Raw genomic sequence first — 20,631 nt, 5'->3', positions numbered from 1 at the left:
TTCCTCCTGAAATCAACAGCCATCTCCTTTTGTTCACATTTCAGGTGATTTGACTGTTCCCTCCATGACATAAAGTGGTCACCAGCTCTCTGCACTCAGCCTCTAATTACAATTAGTCTCATAAAGTAATGAATTCATTATTATTTCATCAACACATTTTAAAGCGGCTGAGCATGGAGTCTCCATGTTCTCCCTGCATGGAGGGTTTTCTCCAGGTACTCTGGTTTCCTCCCACAGTCCAGAAATTGGTTAATTGGTTTCTCTAAATTGCCCCTAGGTGTGAGTGTGCATAGTTGGTTGTGTGTCTCTGTGTTGCCCTGCGACAGACTGGTGACCCGTCCAGGTGACCCCGCCTCTTGCCCGGAACGTCAGCTGGAGAGGCAGCAGCTCCTCCTGACCCACTGAGGGACCAGGATGTTAGAAAATGGATGGATTTAACGTGTTTAGCCAGTTTGTTCCAGTTTATTTCAGATTTAGTGACAGACCTCTATATGGCAGGCAATTTTAACATAAAATGTTGACATTCTCAGGTCCAACATGTTTAGCATACAGGTGAAGCTAACAGGTGGAGCTAACAGGTTTAGCATACAGGTGAAGCTAACAGGTGGAGCTAACAGGTTTAGCATACAGGTGGAGCTAACAGGTTTAGCATACGGGTGGAGCTAACAGGTGAAGCTAACAGGTGGAGCTAACAGGTGGAGCTAACAGGTGGAGCTAACAGGTGAAGCTAACAGGTGGAGCTAACAGGTGGAGCTAACAGGTGAAGCTAACAGGTTTAGCTTACAGGTGAAGCTAACAGGTGGAGCTAACAGGTGGAGCTAACAGGTGGAGCTAACAGGTGGAGCTAACAGGTTTAGCTTACAGGTGGAGCTAACAGGTGGAGCTAACAGGTGGAGCTAACAGGTGAAGCTAACAGGTGAAGCTAACAGGTGGAGCTAACAGGTGGAGCTAACAGGTGAAGCTAACAGGTTTAGCTTACAGGTGAAGCTAACAGGTGGAGCTAACAGGTGGAGCTAACAGGTGGAGCTAACAGGTGGAGCTAACAGGTTTAGCTTACAGGTGAAGCTAACAGGTGGAGCTAACAGGTGGAGCTAACAGGTGGAGCTAACAGGTGGAGCTAACAGGTTAGCTTACAGGTGGAGCTAACAGGTGGAGCTAACAGGTGGAGCTAACAGGTGGAGCTAACAGGTGGAGCTAACAGGTGAAGCTAACAGGTGGAGCTAACAGGTGGAGCTAACAGGTGAAGCTAACAGGTGGAGCTAACAGGTGGAGCTAACAGGTGGAGCTAACAGGTGGAGCTAACAGGTGGAGGTCTGAAGTCTCATTTTGGAGGCTCTGCTTGGGACTGAATGGTGAAAACTTGAACGTAACAAACCTGATAAACATGGCTGATGTTGCTGCTGACAGCAGAACATCTGAGATTATTAACTGTATTATGAAACATGAGAAAATGAAAAAGGTTCCTGCAGCAGGTTACAGTGAAGTTATTGTTTCCTAGTGAACATCAGTACTTCCTGCTCTTTATCAAGCTGAATGAAAGAAACTCCCTATAAACTCAAAGCTCAGTTCAGCTCCAGGCTGATGACCAGAAACTTCCAATAAATACGATTAGAATATTTTCTCTCTGGCCTGAAATAGTTTTCCATCATTCTGTTAAAGGAAAATGTCCACAAGTTTAAAGCTGCAGCTCTGGTTTCTCACACACACACACACACACACACACACACACACACACACACACACACACACACACACACACACACACACACACGCACACACACACACACACACACACACACACAGTCTCACACTGAGCAGCTGACAGCAGCAGGTGTATTTATAGCAGAGCTTCTCTGGTTCTGTCCCGGTCCTCCTGCAGCCACCATGCCCGGCAGCCAGACCCGGAGTCGGTCCAGGGACCGGAATAATGTCCTGAACCGGCCCGAGTTCATGTCCCTGAACCAGCCGGTCCGCAAAGAAAGCTCTGCCGGGGAGGGGCGGACCGGAGCAGCGAGGAGGACCGCAACGAGACGGCCGAGTCAGCAGGACGACGGCACGGCGAGGTAAGAGGCTCCGCCCACCGCGGTGAGGAGGTAAGAGGCTCCGCCCACCGCTGCGAGGAGGTAAGAGGCTCCGCCCACCGCCTTAAGGAGTTAGAGGCTCCGCCCACCGCGGTGAGGAGGTAAGAGGCTCCGCCCACCGCCTTAAGGAGTTAGAGGCTCCGCCCACCGCCTTAAGGAGTTAGAGGCTCCGCCCACCGCTGTGAGGAGGTAAGAGGCTCCGCCCACCGCCTTAAGGAGGTAAGAGGCTCCGCCCACCGCCTTAAGGAGGTAAGAGGCTCCGCCCACCGCCTTAAGGAGGTAAGAGGCTCCGCCCACCGCCTTAAGGAGTTAGAGGCTCCGCCCACCGCTGTGAGGAGGTAAGAGGCTCCGCCCACCGCCTTAAGGAGGTAAGAGGCTCCGCCCACCGCTGTGAGGAGGTAAGAGGCTCCGCCCACCGCTGTGAGGAGGTAAGAGGCTCCGCCCACCGCCTTAAGGAGGTAAGAGGCTCCGCCCACCGCTGTGAGGAGGTAAGAGGCTCCGCCCACCGCTGTGAGGAGGTAAGAGGCTCCGCCCACCGCTGTGAGGAGGTAAGAGGCTCCGCCCACCGCTGTGAGGAGGTAAGAGGCTCCGCCCACCACTACAGTGAGCCTCAACTGGCTCCTCTCGACGTGGAGGAGCAGCGGCTCTACTCTGAGTCCCTCCCGGATGACCGAGCTTCTCTCTCTAAGGGAGAGCCCAGCCACCCTGCGGAGGAGGAAACCCATTTCGGCCGCTTGTATCCGTGATCGCGTTCTTTCGGTCATGACCCAAAGCTCATGACCATAGATGAGGGTGGGAACGTAGATCGACCGGTAAATCGAGAGCTTCGCTTTTTGGCTCAGCTCTCTCTTCACCACGACGGACCGGTACAGCGCCCGCTTCACGGCAGACGCTGCCCCAATCCGCCTGTCGATCTCCCTTCTTCCCTCATTATGAACAAGATCCCCAGATACTGAAACTCCTCCAGTCCGTTACGTCTGTCCCTCTGTGTCCCCAGGGGGTCCAGGGACTCCTCCGAAGGGGCCCAATCAGGAGACGGGGTTCCGAAGGATGGGACCCGCTGGCCCGAGCAGGACTGCATGCAGCTGAACCCGTCCTTCCGCGGCATCGCCATCAACTCGCTGCTCGCCATCGACATCAGCCTGTCCAGGCGTCTGGGCGTGTGCGTGGGGGCCCACGGCCCCGGGGCCCCGCTGCGCCCCATGGTGGCCCTGCTGGCCTTCTCTGGACATGCGCTGCCCTGGCTCTGCGGGACGCTGCTCTGCCTTTGGCGCAGCAACTCGCTGGCGGGACAGGAAGTCCTGGTCAACCTGCTGCTGGGTGAGCCTGCTGACCTTTGACCCGTCTGTCTCTGCTGACCTTTGACCCGTCTGTCTGTGCTGACCTTTGACCCCCCCAGCCCTGCTCTTGGACCTGATGACCGTGGCGGGCGTGCAGAAGCTGGTGCGGCGCCGCGGGCCGTGGGACGCCCCCCCAGGGCTCCTGGACCGCGTCGCCCTGGATGCGTACTCGTTCCCCGCCGCCCACGCCAGCCGGGCCGTCATGGTGTCCCGCTTCCTGCTGAACCACCTGGTGCTGGCGGTGAGTGGCCGCCGCAGGTCACCGCCCGCGTCCCGGCGGAGCTGACCCCACGCCGACCTTTGCCCCCCAGGTGCCCCTGCGGATCCTGCTGCACCTGTGGGCCGTCCTGGTGGGCGTGTCCCGCGTCCTGCTGGGGAAGCATCACCTGTCGGACGTCGGCTGCGGCTTCGCGCTCGGATTCCTGCACTTCAGCCTGGTGGAGTCCGTCTGGCTCGACTCGGCCGCCTGCCAGGCGCTGCTGGCCATCGGCTCTCTGGACTGGGCGCCACTGGTGTAGAGGGCGCCACACCGGAGCCGGACCGGAGCCGGACCGGAGCCACACTGGAGCCGGACCGGAGCCGGACCGGAGCCGGACTTTAACAGGACTGGTTCCAGTCCGGCTTTCTTGCTGCCTCTGACTGTTCTTTGCGTTGGAAAGGTTCTGGTCGGGATCGGCTGGCTGGACTGATGTAACTGGTAAAAACTGCTTACAATCTGGTTCAGACCCAGTTTGGACCGGTTTGTGTAGATAAAACAGGAAGCAGAACTTTGGGGAGGGGCAGGGACTAAATCTGCTCTGAACCAGTTTGAACTGGTTCAGTCCAGTTCAGCAGGGTCAACCTTTTGGTTCGGTTCTGGTTAAACTGGGCCGGGTCAGAAACAGGAAGTGACTCTGGCTGGACTTCCTGTTTCCACTTAATAAAACATCAAATGTTCTCCAGATCTGCAGCTCATGACTTTTATTTTTACTATTTGATGAAATTAAGAGAAGCTGAAGAGTGAGTCGGGCCAGAACCGGATCAGAACCGGATCAGATCAGAACCGGATCAGAACCAGATCAGTCCACCGTAACGTCAGTTCACCAGTTCGGGTCAGTTGAGTTCTTCTGACCCGACTGTTTCTGGACCAGAACCTCTGAGCAGAACCTGATCTCTGAGTTATTTTAACCAGGATGTCATTTTAGACAAATATCCATTTTTAGGAGAATTTCCAGTAATTTCAAATTAAGTGTCTTATTAATGGCCGCCGCCCCGGATAGTTAGCAACAACACGGCTTCACAGCTCCAGGCCGACCTGCAGGGGGCGCTGCGAGCTTCCATTCCATTAACACAGGTCAGAGAGCGCCACCTGCCGTCCAGGCAGTTTACAGCACTGTGACCAATGAATCTCATTTAAATTAGCATTTTGCTAAACCTGGTATATTTACAACATTGTTTGTTCATTAATATGAACGTCCCACATAAATAAAAGCCATAAATCATTTTTTCACGACTTCAGTTGGATTAAAACAGGAAGTAAAAGTTAATAGAAGTTTCATGGACAGATTAAAATGCTGCAATAAATAAAAATGTATTCAAGGTTTTCATCATTAATAAAAGCTGAAAGTGCTGATGGGTGATCAGCCGGGGGTCAGAGGTCACGCCGAGAGGAGCCAGGTGAGGCTGGAGCAGCTGGTCAGGAGCCTCCTGGACGGTTTCATCGGGATTCGGGTCAGAAACTGGAACACGATTCACTTAAACTGGTCAGACTTACTGGGACACCAGCTGACTGGTTCTCCAGCCAATCAGATCTTACAAAACATCAAAACAACCGTCAGTCAGACCTGAACGCACCGCGGCCCCTGAACGCACCACGGTGTGGCCCCTGAACGCACCACGGTGTGGCCCCTGAACGCACCGCGGTGTGGCCCCTGAACGCACCGCGGTGTGGCCCCTGAACGCACCGCGGTGTGGCCCCTGAACGCACCGCGGCCCCTGAACGCACCACGGTGTGGCCCCTGAACGCACCACGGTGTGGCCCCTGAACGCACCGCGGCCCCTGAACGCACCGCGGTGTGGCCCCTGAACGCACCGCGGTGTGGCCCCTGAACGCACCGCGGCCCCTGAACGCACCACGGTGTGGCCCCTGAACGCACCACGGTGTGGCCCCTGAACGCACCGCGGTGTGGCCCCTGAACGCACCGCGGTGTGGCCCCTGAACGCACCGCGGCCCCTGAACGCACCACGGTGTGGCCCCTGAACGCACCACGGTGTGGCCCCTGAACGCACCGCGGCCCCAGGTTTCACCACCATGAGCTTAGGGACAGGAGGAGACATGAGGAGACAGGAGGGGACTCCCTCCCTCTGGGACTGACATGTCACCAGTCTGGACGGTCCCGTCCTCTTCCTGTCTCGGTTCACTTCTGTTACTCTGAACTCGTCTCTGAATGTCTCCGTTTCCCTGAAGTCCAAAATGTTCCTCAGTGAGTCGCCATGAAACCACAAACATTTTTTATTAGGAAATTATTTTTCAAAAACAAAAATATTTACAAGCAGCAACTTCAAAACTGTTTTAGTGCAACATTGTGACCATGGTTCCTGAACGCACCACGTACATGTGGATGGGTCAGCCTGCATGGACTGGTTCTGTAGAACCGGGTCTGGTTCTGGTTCCAGTCCAGAACAGAGCAGAACCGGCTCAGAGGTGAAACACTGACGCCTGGTGGCCACTTAGGGAACAGCAGCTCCGGTCAGGACTCTCCTCCTCCTCCTCCTTCCTCTCTCCTGGATTTGTTTCAGCTCCTCCTCTTCCTCCTCTTCCTCCTCCTCCTCCTCCTGATTGGTCGGACAGGTTGGCTTCTTCCTGCTGATTGGCTGCACAGTGGCCAGCAGCGCCGGCAGCGTGAACAGGGACAGGAAGCGGGCCTTCAGCAGCTGGTGGGCGGGGTTTGAGGAGAAGCGCTGCGCCACCAGGTGGCGGACGGCCTGCAGCGCCACCTGCTGCCCTGCAGACAGAAACAGATGTTTGAAAATGATCAAAGTTTTGAGCTGCAGTGAAAACTTTTATTGTTAAACGATGAAACTGAACCACATTTATCCTCAGACAACAACCTGAGAAAAATCATTTTCCTCAGTTTTTGGACCGGTACCGGTACCGGTACCGGTACCGCTGGGTGGGCTCCTGCTCAGAGCTCCTCAGGTGGCGGCTCACCTGGGGTCACCAGTGGGTCAGGAGGAGCTGCTGCCTCTCCAGGTAACGTTCTGGGCGAGAGGCCTGGGGGGTCACCTGGGGGGTCACCTGGGGGGTCACCTGTCCGTTGCAGGGCAGAGAGAGAGAGAACCCACCATGCAGGAAGACCAGAGCCGGGAATCGAACCCTGAACCTTCTGGCTCTGCCGACTGTGCAGCTCTTCCCTTCCTTTGTCTTTATTTACTCAGTTATTGTCTGAGGATAAATGTTGATCAGTTTCATCCTTAAAACAATAAAACGGTTTGATGCTTCCTGGTCTGAACACCTGCACCAGGTGTGAGGCGGGTCCAGGGCTTACCTGGCGGCTGGGCGCCGTCCGGCTCCCCGGAGGTGCAGTAGGTGTGGTCAGGGAGGGGGCGGCCGCCTGCCGCCGCCGTCAGCTGCAGAGCCGCCGCCGTCACAGACGCCTTCGCCCGCAGGAGGCCACTGAGCGCGCTCAGAGTGCTGACAGACGGCGGCAGGTAGGGGAGGGCGCTCCCCGCTCCGGCCACGCCCCCTCTCCCTCTCAGCCAATCATGAACCTCCTCCAGGGGCTCCAGGAACATCAGGGTGGGGTCAAAGTGCAGGCCCGCCTTCCGGAGGGGGGGGCCGGTCGGGCCCACCGACTGCCACCCCGCCGCTCCCTGATAGGCCAGCGGCATGTGGGGGCGGGGCCAGCTGGTCAGATCAGGTGACTGGGTGACGGCCGGGAGGAGGGGCTTAAATCTATAGGTGGGAACAGGTGAGAGCTGGAGGTCAGGAAGGGCAGCTGGGGTCACAGAGGAGCGTCCTGCCGCCAGAGGGGGCGGGGCTTCAGACGCCAGGGGAGGGCCTCTGGGTAAGAGCCCCACCTGCGGGGCTGGGGGCGGAGCCTGAGCCACAGGGGTCACGACCCACACGGACCGGTTAGGGAGGAAATGGAGAGCAGTGACCTGGGAGGGGGGCGGAGCCTGGGAGTGGGGCGGAGCCTGGGAGCGGGGCGGAGCCTGGGAGCGGGGCGGAGCCTCCGCGGCGCTGCTTCCCTTCGACTGGACCCGGCCAACATGTTCCTGCTTTGAGGGGGCGGAGCTTCTCTTCTTCTTTGCAGCCTGGAAACAGAACCAGAAGAGCCTGAGGTCCGGACCAACCAGAACAGGTGTTCTGTTCACCTGTGCTACCCGTAAACCCGTCCTACCTTGTGGCGCCGTCACATTCTGCTGACTCAGCAGATTTACCATAAATACCTGGTTAATCAGGACAAAATACGTTGTTTTGTCTCTATACTTTAGTTTAATTACACTGCAACAGACAGGTGACCCGTCCAGGTGACCCGTCCAGGTGACCCGTCCAGGTGACCCGTCCAGGTGACCCGTCCAGGTCACCGGATCGGGTTACCTGGACCCATTCCGGTCCAGGTGACCCGCCTCTCGCCGGAGAGGATCGTTGGGTGGAGGCAGCAGCTCGTTGTGTTTAATTAACTATTACTGAACCGAATGGATGTAATTTACCAGCAGCTGTAAAATCAGGTTTATGAATCGAATCCATCAGAAACACGCATTTCATAAAGTCTGATATAAACGGATAAACGGTTTCTGATCCCGTTTATTCTTCTGTATTTCAGATACTTTAACAGGTAGGAAGAAACTTTGCCAATGGATTAACATGTATTAACCTGCATTAACATGTATTAACATGCATTAACATGCATTAACATGTATTAACATGTATTAACATGTATTAACATGTATTAACATGCATTAACATGTATTAACATGCATTAACATGTATTAACATGTATTAACATGCATTAACAACCTGATGTAGTTTGTTTGTAAACACGGCGGTAGCAGTTTTGGACGGGCAGCACGGATCGATAGGCCTAGCTATCTATCCGTGCTGCGGTAGGAAAATCTGACGAGGTAGCACAGATAGTCAGCACACCTGAACGGTAAAGGGTAAGTTTGAACCAGAACCGGGTTCTGTTGGTTCTGCCGGTCCAAGACTCTGCGGTCGCCTGCCTCACCTGCAGCTCCTTGGACTCCCGGATCTTCAGGGTCGGCCTCCTGGTTCTCTTCCCCTCCTGGATCAGCCCCGGCCCGGCGCCGCCCGCCTCCACCCGCCCCCTCTTCCTGCCCCCACTCTGACAGACGGTGGTGTCTGTGGAGGTGGGCGGGGCCTGATCAGGGCAAAAAGGTGCAGGAGAGGTCAGAGGTGAAGAGGAGGAGGAGCTAACTGCTGCACAGGGAGCGGCGCCGACAGCAGGACCGTCTGAGTTCTGGGTCCGGTCCGGTTCTGAAGAACCTGCTGAATCTAGGGGTCCAGACTGAAAGCAGAACCATAGAGCAGTCAGACGCTCAGTCGACTCCTGATTGGTCCAGAATAACAGGTGAGTAGTTAGCATAAGCTGTGATGCAGAATAGAGGAAACTGAACTCACCCACTTCAAAATAAGAGCATGTATATAAATATAAGCGACTAGATGAAGTCCTCCGCCACCAAAACACAAGATTTACTCAACTGACACAAAGTAAATCATCACTTTCATGTCTATCTTGAAAAATGAAATATTGGGAAGCTAACTGTGCTAAATGTTTTCAGCTAGCTGCCGTTAGCAAAACTTTACCTCCAGATCCACTCCGTCCTTCTGCTTTGCTCCTTCGTCACCTGTCCGCTCCACACCTGCATTAGCCCCGCCCACATCACTACGAGACCCAGCTGCACCCTCTCTGGCTCCGCCCACATCCTTCAGCACTGCTGGACTTCCTGGAGCAAGACTACTGGTCAGACTGGAGCCAACAGGAACCGTTGAGGACGGGGTGCAGGATGGTTCGGGGTTTGGGAGCACAGGAGGAGCAGGAGGAGCAGGTGGAGCAGGAGGAGCAGGTGGAGCAAAGTAGATGGAGGCAGCAGGAACGACGAGACTACGAGGAAACTGAAACACCTGAGGACATCTGCCAGAAGGGTGCTGGGGCGGAGCCTGCATGATAGGTGGAGCCTGCGTGATGGGCGGGGCATGCATGGTGGGCGGAACCTGGACGATGGGTGGAGCCTGCGTGATGGGCGGAGCCTGCGTGATGGGCGGGGCATGCATGGTGGGCGGAACCTGGACGATGGGTGGAGCCTGCGTGATGGGCGGAGCCTGCACGATGGGCGGAGCCTGCACGGTGGGCGGAGCCTGCGTGGTGGGCGGGGCCTGCATGGTGGGCGGAGCCTGCGTGGTGGGCGGAGCCTGCAGGTGTTTCTCCTGTAGCTGCTCCAGCATGACTCTGCGCTGGTCCTCTTCCTCTTGGTTCCTCCTCTTCCTGTTGGCGAGGAGCTCTGAGACCCGTTTGGGCCCCCGGGTGGGGGGCGGGGCCTGCAGGGCCGCCTGGTTCTTCCTCTGCTCAATCATCTGCCGGCAGCCCAGCGTGTCTACGTTCATGGCCTGGAGAAGCAGCGTGAAGGCGGAGGAGGTGGAGACGCCTCTCCTCTCTCCTCCCTCCCTCAGCACATCTGCGGCGCTCCGTTTCTGGCTCTTTGGGATCAGCAGGTTCCCGATCCACGGCGCGACGGCGGCCTGCAGCTCGTACCTCAGCTCCTGGGCCTGCGGCCGCGGCCGCCGCCCCATCTGGGGACCGGCGCCGACCTTCTGCTTCAGGGCGCTCAGGTGGAGACGCAGCGCCTCCCGGGACGCCATCAGCACGGCGGAGGAGCTGTGGCGCTCCTCCCAGGGCAGCTCTCTGGGCGGAGGCCCGATGATGACGGAGGGTCCAGGCCGTCCCAACACGGTGGAGCGGACCGCGGTTCGGTCCGGCGCCTCGCAGGAGGAAGGGAGCTCCACCAGCGTGAAGCTCAGGGAGGTGGCGCTCTGCTTAGCCTCAGCTGGAACCCACTCCTCCATCGGCGGCAGGATGAACTCCTCCTGCTGCTCCTCCTCCTCCATGCTCCTCTTCCTCTTCTTGTTACAGTCTTCATCACTGTCCATGTACTGCACCACCTCATCCTCGTCTTCCTCCTCTTCAGTTATCTGCACCTCCTCTTCCTCCTCCTTCAGTATTCCTCCCCTGATCCCAACATTGAAACCTCCAGCATCCCGCCTTCTTCCTCCACCTCCTCTTCCTCCTTCTCCTCCCGTCTTGCGGGTCTTCCTGATTTTCCTTCTGTCCTGTGAGAGAAACAGACGATCAGCTTGGTTCTCAGAACGGCTTTTGCTTTCAGGAACTCTGATTTCCCATCAGTTCCTAAACACAGCAGCTGATGAACCTACGCTCCCGACAGTCCCCGACCCCTCAGTGACCCCCGACAGTCCCTGACCCCTCAGTGACCCCCGACAGTCCCCGACCCCTCAGTCACCCCCGACAGTCTCCGACCCCTCAGTGACCCCCGACAGTCCCCGACCCCTCAATGACCCCCGACAGTCCCCGACCCCTCAGTGACCCCCGACAGTCCCCGACCCCTCAGTGACACCGACAGTCCCCGACCCCTCAGTGACCCCCGACAGTCCCCGACCCCTCAGTGACCCCGACAGTCCCCGACCCCTCAGTGACCCCCGACAGTCCCCGACCCCTCAGTGACCCCCGACAGTCCCCGACCCCTCAGTGACCCCCGACAGTCCCCGACCCCTCAGTGACCCCCGACAGTCCCCGACCCCTCAGTGACCCCTGATTTACCTGAGCAGGTTCTCGCACCAGCTTCCTCCACTCTCTCAAACACTGAGCATCGATCCGATGTGGGATCTCTGCAGCGATCTTGGCCCAGCGACCTGAAACACAGACGCTCAGTTCGGAACCAATCAGCAGGTGGTTCTTCATCATCATCATCATCATCATCATCAGAACCTCACCAACTCCATGTTTCTTCACCAGCTGCTCCAGCAGCTGCACCTCATGTCTCTCAAACGGTCCTTTCTTTATGTTCTTCTTCAGACAGTCCAGATACCTACGGACAGAGACAGATGGACAGATGGACAGGGTTCACTGAGGCAAACCCAGAAACGCTGCCTCCTGCTGGTCCTCACCTGTCTCTGCAGGCTCCATCAGTGCGTCCAGGAACTTCCAACCGGACCTTCCACCAACACTTCTCCCCGTGACGGGCCACGGCCTGCAGCAGGAGCTGGACGGACAGACAGGTGGACGGACAGATCAGTCTGAGCTCCAGAACCAGCGTGGGTCCATTCGGGTGGGAAGCGTACCCGGTCCTCCTGCTTGGTCCACGAGCCTCTCTTCAGGCTCGGGTCCAGAACCTGGGTCCACCTGTAGACGAGCTGAGTCGGATCACGACCCTCCATGAAGTAACTGACTGGAAGCAGAGAAGAAGAGCCCATCAGGGACGGGGAGTGATGTCACAGCGTGATGTCACAGCGTGGCGTCATTACTCTGCGTGTACGGGATGAAGTTCCCGATCCTCATCTTCTGGACCAGCTCTCTCAGCTGCTCGTCTTCCTCTGCCGTCCAGCTGCTGCGTTTCAGACAGTCGGAGACGAAACGCTGGAACATCTGGAGACACATGAAGGACGTCCTGCCCGTCTGAGGGAAAGAGAGACAAAGAGAGACGGGTCAGACGCAGACGGGTCAGAGAGACATGGGCCGTCCGATTCCCTCCCTCACCCCCAGCTCCTGGGCGATCGAGTCCCAGTGTCTGTCCTCGTGTCTCCTGCAGATGGCGCTCAGCCTCTGGACCTCCTCGCTGCTCCAGGCCGTCTTGTTGATGGACGGGTGGAGGACATTCTGCCAGAAGAGACGGATGTCCTCTGCGTCCTTCGTCCCTTCAAACTGAGGAAGAGGAGCACGGCTGATCCATCGATCAATAGATCAATAGATCAATAGATCAATAGATCCATCGATCAATAGATCCATCCATCAATAGATCCATCGATCAATAGATCAATAGATCAATAGATCCATCAGGTTATTTACTGACGTCGATGTTGGAGATCTTCTGCCAGTCGTGTTCTTCGTAGCGATCACCAGTAAGCTCCTCCTCCCTCTTCATCCTGACCAATCAGAGCACAGAACCAGATCCATCAGGCTGTCAGCCCAACAGGACCAGGTCCAGGTCCTGGTCCAGGTCCTAGTCCAGGTCCAGGTCCTGGTCCAGGTCCTAGTCCTAGTCCAGGTCCTGGTCCAGGTCCTAGTCCTAGTCCAGGTCCTAGTCCAGGTCCTAGTACAGGTCCAGGTCCTAGTCCAGGTCCTAGTACAGGTCCAGGTCCTAGTCCAGGTCCTAGTACAGGTCCAGGTCCTAGTCCAGGTCCTAGTACAGGTCCAGGTCCTAGTCCAGGTCCTAGTACAGGTCCAGGTCCTAGTCCAGGTCCTAGTACAGGTCCAGGTCCTGGTCCAGGTCCTAGTACAGGTCCAGGTCCTGGTCCAGGTCCAGGTCCTAGTCCAGGTCCTGGTCCAGGTCCTAGTACAGGTCCAGGTCCTAGTACAGGTCCAGGTCCTGGTCCTGGTCCAGGTCCTGGTCCAGGTCCAGGTCCAGGTCCTGGTCCTGGTCCAGGTCCTGGTCCAGGTCCAGGTCCAGGTCCTGGTCCAGGTCCTGGTCCAGGTCCAGGTCCTGGTCCAGGTCCTGGTCCTGGTCCTGGTCCAGGTCCTGGTCCAGGTCCTGGTCCAGGTCCAGGTCCTAGTCCAGGTCCAGGTCCTAGTCCAGGTCCAGGTCCTAGTCCAGGTCCAGGTCCAGTCTGACCTCAGCAGCTGCAGGTCTTTCTCCAGGTCATCGATCTGCTCAGTCAGCTGCTGTCTGTCGGCTCCGTGAGCCGAGGACAGCTTCGAGGTCAGGAAGTCCAGCCTGGAGGGACAAGAGACACGTCAGGACACGTCAGGACTCATGGGGACATGTTGGGACACGTTGGGACATGTCAGGACTCGTGGGGACACGTCCCCCCCAGCAGCAGGTCGGGTTCTGTACCTGGACAGTTTGGGCAGCATCTGTCTCTTCAGCTGGTCTCTTGTGACCGAGTGGACCAGCAGCGTCTTCTGCCAGCTCTCCCCTGAACAGAGAACCGGGTCACAACAGAACCTGCTGATGGACCGGGTCACAACAGAACCTGCTGATGGACCGGGTCACAACAGAACTTACATCTCTTCAATTTCAGCTTCTTGTCTTCTGGACATCCCATCATCCTCTGAGCCTTCAGCTTCACCTCCTGATTGGCTGGAGGGCCCTGGACAGAGCAACGCAGCGTCCCATTGGTCCGTTTCTCTGTGTGTGTGTCTGTGTGTGTGTGTGTGTCTGTGTGTGTGTGTGTGTGAGTGTGTGTCTGTGAGTGTATGTGTGTGTGAGTGTGTGTGTCTGTGAGTGTGTGTGTGTTTCTGTGTGTGTGTGTTTCTGTGTGTGTGTGTATTTCTGTCTGTGTGTGTGTTTCTGTGAGTGTGTGTGTGTGTGTGTGTGTGTTTCTGTGTGTGTGTGTGTGTGTGTGTGTGTGTGAGTGTGTGTGTGTTTCTGTGTGTGTGTGTGTGTGTGTGTGTGTGTGTCTGTGTGTGTGTGTGTTTCTGTCTGTGTGTGTGTGTGTGTGTGTGTGTGTGTGTGTGTGTGTGTGTGTGTCTGTGTGTGTGTGTGTTTCTGTGTGTGTGTGTGTGTGTGAGCGGTACCAGTCCAGTCAGGCGGTCCTTGAAGTACGGTTTCAGGAAGCTGCCCAGGAACAGCTTAGCTGGATGCTGATTGGACGAGGCAGGAGCTTCTCTGGTGGGCTCTCTGATTGGTCCGTTCACCTGGGCTGTGAGCTCCCTCTGCAGGCAGAACGTTGCACTTCAGTTCGGATCGGTTCTGGATTTGAGTCCAGAGCCACACGGGGTCAGAACAAGGCCTGAACCGGGTCAGAACCGGGTCCTCACCTGCTGCCTGCGGTTGTGGGCCAGCAGCGCCTCCAGCTGGTCCAGCGTCTCCTGGACCACCTGCTGGTAGACCAGGTTGAGCTGGAGACACGAGGACGCACTCGGAGACATGTCCGGCTCGCTCTGGGGACACAGACGCCGAGAAGACACTCAGCCACAGCGACACATGCGACCTCTGACCCCAAACGGTACCGACCCTGTCACTGGAGTCGCTGCTGTCCTCACTGGACACGTCGAGGGACACACTGCGGGGACCCAACATGTCCTCCAGGTTCTGGATCTCTGACTGGATCTTCTGCTTCTGGGCCAACAGATCAGCTGGGATCTGAACACACAGAGAGACACAGAGACACAGAGACAGAGACAGAGAGAGACAGAGACAGAGAGACAGAGACACAGAGACAGAGAGAGACAGAGACACACAGAGAGACAGAGAGACACAGAGACAGAGACAGAGAGAGACAGAGACACACAGAGAGACAGAGAGAGACAGAGAGAGAGAGAGAGACACAGAGAGACAGAGACAGAGACACAGAGAGACACAGAGACACACAGAGACACACAGAGACAGAGACAGAGACAGAGAGACACAGAGACACACAGAGAGACACACAGAGAGACACAGAGACACATAGAGAGACAGAGACAGAGACACAAGTCTGTTCGTGGTTCTGTGGGGAATTGGACCAACTGATTTACCAGGTCCTCTGTCTCACCTGTCCCTCCTGTCCCTCCTCGTCCTGACTGTCTGATCCATCATCTGAGGACAGAGACACACAGTGAGACGTCCCAGTCCCTGATCCCACCCGGAACCATCTGGACCAACAGAACCAGAGGTGTGATTCTGCACATCTGGTTCTTCCGGCCCACCGGGTCAGCAGAACTTTAGACCGTTTTCAGTGAATGTTAGCTCGCCTTGCTAGCCTCAGCTAGCGTGACTGGTGACTAAATCCTGGCATATTTCCTTCAGCTGGGCTGAAGTCATGATTACCACAATAAAAGCCCAACAGGAAGTCATGATTACCACAATAAAAGCCCAACAGGAAGTCATGATTACCGCAATAAAAGATCAACAGGAAGTCATGATTACCACAATAAAAGCCCAACAGGAAGTCATGATTACTGCAATAAAAGCCCAACAGGAAGTCATGATTACCACAATAAAAGCCCAACAGGAAGTCATGATTACCGCAATAAAAGATCAACAGGAAGTCATGATTACCACAATAAAAGCCCAACAGGAAGTCATGATTACCACAATAAAAGCCCAACAGGAAGTCATGATTACCGCAATAAAAGATCAACAGGAAGTCATGATTACCACAATAAAAGCCATGGGTTTGTCTGCCAGAGTCATAATGTGGAGCTACCCTCCTTCCGGAAGCAGCTTCACTTTCCAGCCTGTAATTGTGACTTTTATTCTCTACGACTTCCTGCTGGGCTTTTATTGTGGTAATCATGACTTCCTGTTGGGCTTTTATTGCGGTAATCATGACTTCCTGTTGGGCTTTCACTCTGCCACCACTGGCCATGTTTCTGTCGCGCTAGCTGAGGCTAGCAAGGCGAGCTAACATTCACTGAAAACGGTCTAAAGTTCTGCTGACCCGGTGGGTCAGAAGAACCAGATTATTTTAATATGCAACATGTAGCTGTCGGTTCTCATGGCTCCGAGTCAGTTCTATAAAAAATGATCTGGGTCGGCTTCACCAACTCAGCCGGGTCAGACTAAACGGGTCAGACTAAACCGGGTCAGACTAAACCGGGTCAGACTAAACCGGGTCAGACTAAACCGGGTCAGACTAAACCGGGTCAGACTAAACCGGGTCAGACTAAACCGGGTCAGACTAAACCGGGTCAGATAAACCGGGTCAGACTAAACCGGGTCAGACTAAACGGGTCAGATTAATCCGGGTCAGACTAAACCGGGTCAGACTAAACCGGGTCAGATGAACCTGGTTCAGATTAAACCGGGTCAGACTGAACCGGGTCAGACTGAACCGGGTCAGACTAAACCGGGTCAGACTGAACCGGGTCAGATTAAACCGGGTCAGACTAAACCGGGTCAGACTAAACCGGGTCAGGTCGGTCCAGTCGGGATGGCCACTCGGTGCTGAATGTGTAAACTGTTCAGCACTGCAGTTCTGCCTGTAACTCAGAAATCAGCCCGTCCAGAACCCGATTCTCATCATTTATTATCTGGTTGTGATTGTTCAACTGTTGAGATTGGATTTAATACCGGGCCGGAACCGGGCCGGAACCGGACCTGGAAGGTACCTGTGTCACTGCTCAGCTGGTCCAGCTGGTCCTGGCTCACAGCCAGGCTGCGCTCCAGCTCCTCCACCTGCCTCTGGACCCGGTCCCTCTGGGCCGACAGGGACATGTCTGCAGGACAGAGACAGACAGGAGGACAGAGACAGGTGAGGACAGAGTGGCGGTGTCTAGGCGCCCCCTGTGGTTGGTTTTGGTGCCGATCCTGGTTCTGGTTCTGGTTCTGCAGAAGTCCAGCATCCAGAGCCATGTCAGAATCTTGGTTCTGGTCCGGTGGACCCGTTTGGACCCTTTGTTAGTTCTGGTTCTGTTAGTGTCTGACCCATTTCATCCTTTCAGAACCACATTAATGCGACTTCCCTCCCAGCATGCCTAGGTGGGCCCCATGTGGGGGAAAGGAGGGCTGAACCCATATGGGCCCCATATGGGTTTGTCAGCAGGTTCCACAGTGGCCCACATGGGTCCCACATGGACAAACCCATGTGGGCCCACCACCATGTGGGGCCCATGTGGGCCGTCAGGCACGTGCAGAGGGGGGGCTTCAGCACCTGCCCCTTTTGGTCAGTTTATTTATTTATTGTATTATTACTTCCTAAGCCCTCTGACACATAAAAACATGTACTAAAATTATTTGCTTTGTTGTTTAACATAACAAGCCCTCCGATCACATTGTGACCTTTGACCTTTTGCCTGTGACGCATGACCCAGTTGCCTCTCGCAGTGAGATGAGGCGGCTAACTGGAGCTCAACGTAGCGAACGTTCCAGATCACAGATCAGATTTTGGTGAATAAAGTGGAGACTTGCTGCTTGTCAGATGACGGAAAACGTTGAAGTATCGTTTCTGCTTCAGCTCGGAGTCGCGGTTTAAGCAGAGAGGTAATGAAATACAACAGACACTGACAGGCCTCTGCGTCTGCCTTTCTCTGAAGAACTACTGAGGGGAGGAGAAACTGTTCTTATCTATCATTCAGTATTTTATCATACAGGCTGTTGTTGTTGTGCTATTAGCTAGCTGATAGCTAACGACTTTGCTAGTAAAGCTAGATAACTAAAAGCTTCTCCCCTGTATCTTTAATGATTTCAGTCATTCTTCAGTATTTATTATGCCATAAGGCTCATCACCCGTCCAGAACCGATCATCTTCATAATGGATACATGTCAGATCTTCTAACTTCCTTTGCTGCATAATGTACATTTCATTTATTCCAGCGTTAGGTAAATGTATCTTGAAGGAGAATAACACTTAAATAAAAGTCCAACAAGGATATTCATTTAGAATTAAAAATAACTCACCCTGAATTACCATGATAGATTTAATGAATGTAATAAAAGTTTATCATTAATGAAGGGAAAAAACTCAATTCAGACTTTAAGTTTAGTTTCTGGTTCACAGAGTATGAAGTTAAATTTGTTTCCCAATTAATCAATGGAGAAAAAACCAAGCAAAACTTTGAGTCACAAACAAAAACTTAGAATATTAAGAAAATATTTCTGACAAGCGCAAATAAGTTTGTTTTGGAAAAAAGAAAATTCACTTCATGAGTCAAAAATGTGTGATTACATTTAAAAAAAAATGTTTTTTTAAGCAAAACTCGGCAGCTTTTCTCATGGTGACATTAATAATAGATATTTTTCCTGCAGTCCAGGTAAAGTTTGCTGCAGCTCTGCTGTCCTGACCGTCTTCATCTCCACTCAGCCAACAGGCAGATCTGCTATAGATTACAGTCACTGAACGGCTGCATTGAGCCCTGGTTTATACTTTAATAGTGTAATTATGTAAATATGTCTGCTGGTCCAGCTCTGAGTTTCATATCCTCATAAATTGCTGGTTTGAATATTGAAAAACTTTCCTTTAACAAAATGCAGAAAGAAATGAGTAATAAATATCTTACATAGTCATAGTTATGCTCTACATGTTCGTTAGCTTTGATTGTGTCACATTTAGTCATTTATGCTTATTAAACTGAAAGCTGTTTGTTCATATTCTGCCCGGTTGGATGGGCCCCTTTGGTCTCTGCACGGCCCTGGGCCCACATGGGCAAACCCACATGGGGCCCATCCGGTCTGCCCTCCTTCCCCCACATGGGGCCCATCCGGTCTGCCCTCCTTCCCCCACATGGGGCCCATCCGGTCTGCCCTCCCTCCCCCACATGGGGCCCATCCGGTCTGCCCTCCTTCCCCCACATGGGGCCCATCCGGTCTGCCCTCCTTCCCCCCACATGGGGCCCACCTAGGCATGCTGGCACGGTTCCTCGTTCATGATGAACTGGACCTGTAGTGGCTCAGTTCTGACCTGGTTCTGGCTCGGCCCGGTTGAACTTAAGCAGAACTGAACCAAACCTGGTTCTGTTGGTTGGTGGTACCAACAGAACCAGCCCGTCCAGGACCTACAGTTGTGGATCCGGCCGGTTCTGTTGGTTCTTCAGTCTAAAGTCCATCAGAACCATTTCAGAACTGAAGCAGTGCGACAAAGAGAACCTGGTTCTGGACCCGGAACAGTCCAAATGGACCTCAGGTTCTTTATGGTTCTGCTGGCTCCAGTTTTATCTGGACGGAGGGAGGGTTGGTTCTGACCCGAAAGGATCGGAACCTGCCAGAACCCGTCAGGGTCCGCGAGGATCATCTTCTTTCCGAACTTACCTGGTTCTGGTGGTTCCGGTCTGAGCCCTCCTTCTGGCCGTTGTTCTGAACTGGACCTTCAGGTTCTCCGGGAGCGGATGCAGAACCGGGCCGGGTCGAACCTGCCGCGGCTCGCCTGGACCAGCTGCCTCCACCAATCACCGCCACCGCGCTGTTAGCATTTTACCCGTCAGGCAGTGCGGGAGAAGCGACGACGCGTCAACGTTTCGTGGTTCGGACTCGGTTCTGATTCATCGGTTCCGCCAGCAGTGGGTCAGGGTCCGGTACAGCGCAGCGCTGCTGGCAGAAACTTCGGAACCAGAAACCAAACCGTCTGAGAGAATTACTTCCTGTTAGCGCTTGTGTTTTCAACCCAACTTTATTAACAACATCAGGACAAACACAGCACTTCCGCGTCTTCCATAAGCGGAAATACGTCAGAAACGCGATCATTTAGTTTGATCAGTGCGTGAAACTCACCGCATGTCTGATGTTCACTTAAATTAGAGTTTTTACACGTCACGTGCAGCCGCTGGCCAATCAGCGAGCCTGGTTAATTGGAGAGTAGTTTAGGCTGGTTAACCTTGACTAACCTGTCCGTGTTGATCAGCAGATCTATAGATCATCAGGATGAGGAAGCGGTTTGTTTCACCAGCTTCTTTGTCCAAATATTCACCAAATCATCCATAATTATACCGATAAGATCAATAAAACTGGAGTCAGTTATTTATTCTGCTCTCAGTCCTGGTTTCTATCGCTGATGTTTCTACTAGTGGTCAGGATCATCATCTCCCTCATTCTCAGACATGATGCTTCCTGGAACATTAGTGGGTCTGGATCACCTGAGCAGGTGAGGAGATGTCAGAGTTTCTTAACCTGGATCAAACTCCAGGGGTTCAGTGGAGCCTCTGCTGGAGGTAAAGACACATTAACTTGTGTAAAGTCGTGATGACGCCTCGCTTTGCCATCACTGAGCCAATCAGAGGATCACGTTCCACTGCTGAGCCAATCAGAGGATCAGTTACACTGCTGAGCCAATCAGAGGATCACGTTCCACTGCTGAGCCAATCAGAGGATCAGTTACATTGCTGAGCCAATCAGAGGATCAGTTCCACTGCTGAGCCAATCAGAGGATCACGTTCCACTGCTGAGCCAATCAGAGGATCACGTTCCACTGCTGAGCCAATCAGAGGATCACGTTACACTGCTGAGCCAATCAGAGGATCAGTTACATTGCTGAGCCAATCAGAGGATCAGTTCCACTGCTGAGCCAATCAGAGGATCACGTTCCACTGCTGAGCCAATCAGAGGATCACGTTCCACTGCTGAGC

At 54.4% G+C, this 20,631-nt stretch overlaps 2 protein-coding genes across 5 annotated transcripts; one reads left to right on the top strand and one right to left on the bottom strand.

The window, feature by feature from the left end:
* Nucleotides 1-1,787: 1,787 nt before the first annotated feature.
* LOC103460402 (inactive phospholipid phosphatase 7) lies at nucleotides 1,788-4,364 on the top strand. Its single transcript, XM_081611127.1, has 4 exons — nucleotides 1,788-2,063; nucleotides 3,079-3,401; nucleotides 3,481-3,662; nucleotides 3,733-4,364. Exons 1-4 carry the CDS (start codon nucleotides 1,885-1,887, stop codon nucleotides 3,937-3,939), a joined length of 891 nt encoding a protein of 296 aa, XP_081467253.1. The 5' UTR covers nucleotides 1,788-1,884; the 3' UTR covers nucleotides 3,940-4,364.
* A 1,530-nt stretch (nucleotides 4,365-5,894) lies between these two features.
* snapc4 (small nuclear RNA activating complex, polypeptide 4) lies at nucleotides 5,895-20,097 on the bottom strand. Of its 4 annotated transcripts, none has more exons than XM_017303299.2 (21): nucleotides 19,322-20,020; nucleotides 16,687-16,794; nucleotides 15,129-15,172; nucleotides 14,609-14,737; nucleotides 14,413-14,535; nucleotides 14,170-14,307; nucleotides 13,658-13,742; nucleotides 13,487-13,568; nucleotides 13,265-13,366; nucleotides 12,506-12,578; nucleotides 12,193-12,357; nucleotides 11,961-12,111; nucleotides 11,778-11,884; nucleotides 11,604-11,698; nucleotides 11,430-11,524; nucleotides 11,257-11,348; nucleotides 9,231-10,751; nucleotides 8,632-8,931; nucleotides 7,616-7,717; nucleotides 6,949-7,579; nucleotides 5,895-6,405 (listed from the first exon to the last, which is right to left on the bottom strand). In XM_017303299.2, exons 2-21 carry the CDS (start codon nucleotides 16,790-16,792, stop codon nucleotides 6,131-6,133), a joined length of 4,416 nt encoding a protein of 1,471 aa, XP_017158788.2. In that variant the 5' UTR covers nucleotides 16,793-16,794; nucleotides 19,322-20,020; the 3' UTR covers nucleotides 5,895-6,130. The 4 variants fall into 4 exon arrangements, with proteins under 4 accessions (XP_017158788.2, XP_081467212.1, XP_081467211.1 ...); XM_081611086.1 differs by having other exon boundaries at nucleotides 6,949-7,717; nucleotides 9,231-9,584; nucleotides 9,747-10,751; nucleotides 19,322-19,776; XM_081611085.1 differs by having other exon boundaries at nucleotides 6,949-7,717; nucleotides 8,632-8,784; nucleotides 19,322-20,097.
* Nucleotides 20,098-20,631: the final 534 nt, after the last annotated feature.

This window comes from Poecilia reticulata, chromosome 9, assembly GCF_904066995.2.
Source record: "Poecilia reticulata chromosome 9, P_reticulata-male-v2, whole genome shotgun sequence".
NCBI classification, from domain to species: Eukaryota; Metazoa; Chordata; class Actinopteri; order Cyprinodontiformes; family Poeciliidae; genus Poecilia; species Poecilia reticulata.
The sequence above is the reverse complement of the archived record's forward strand: the minus strand, read 5'-3'. Positions and strand labels throughout refer to the sequence as shown.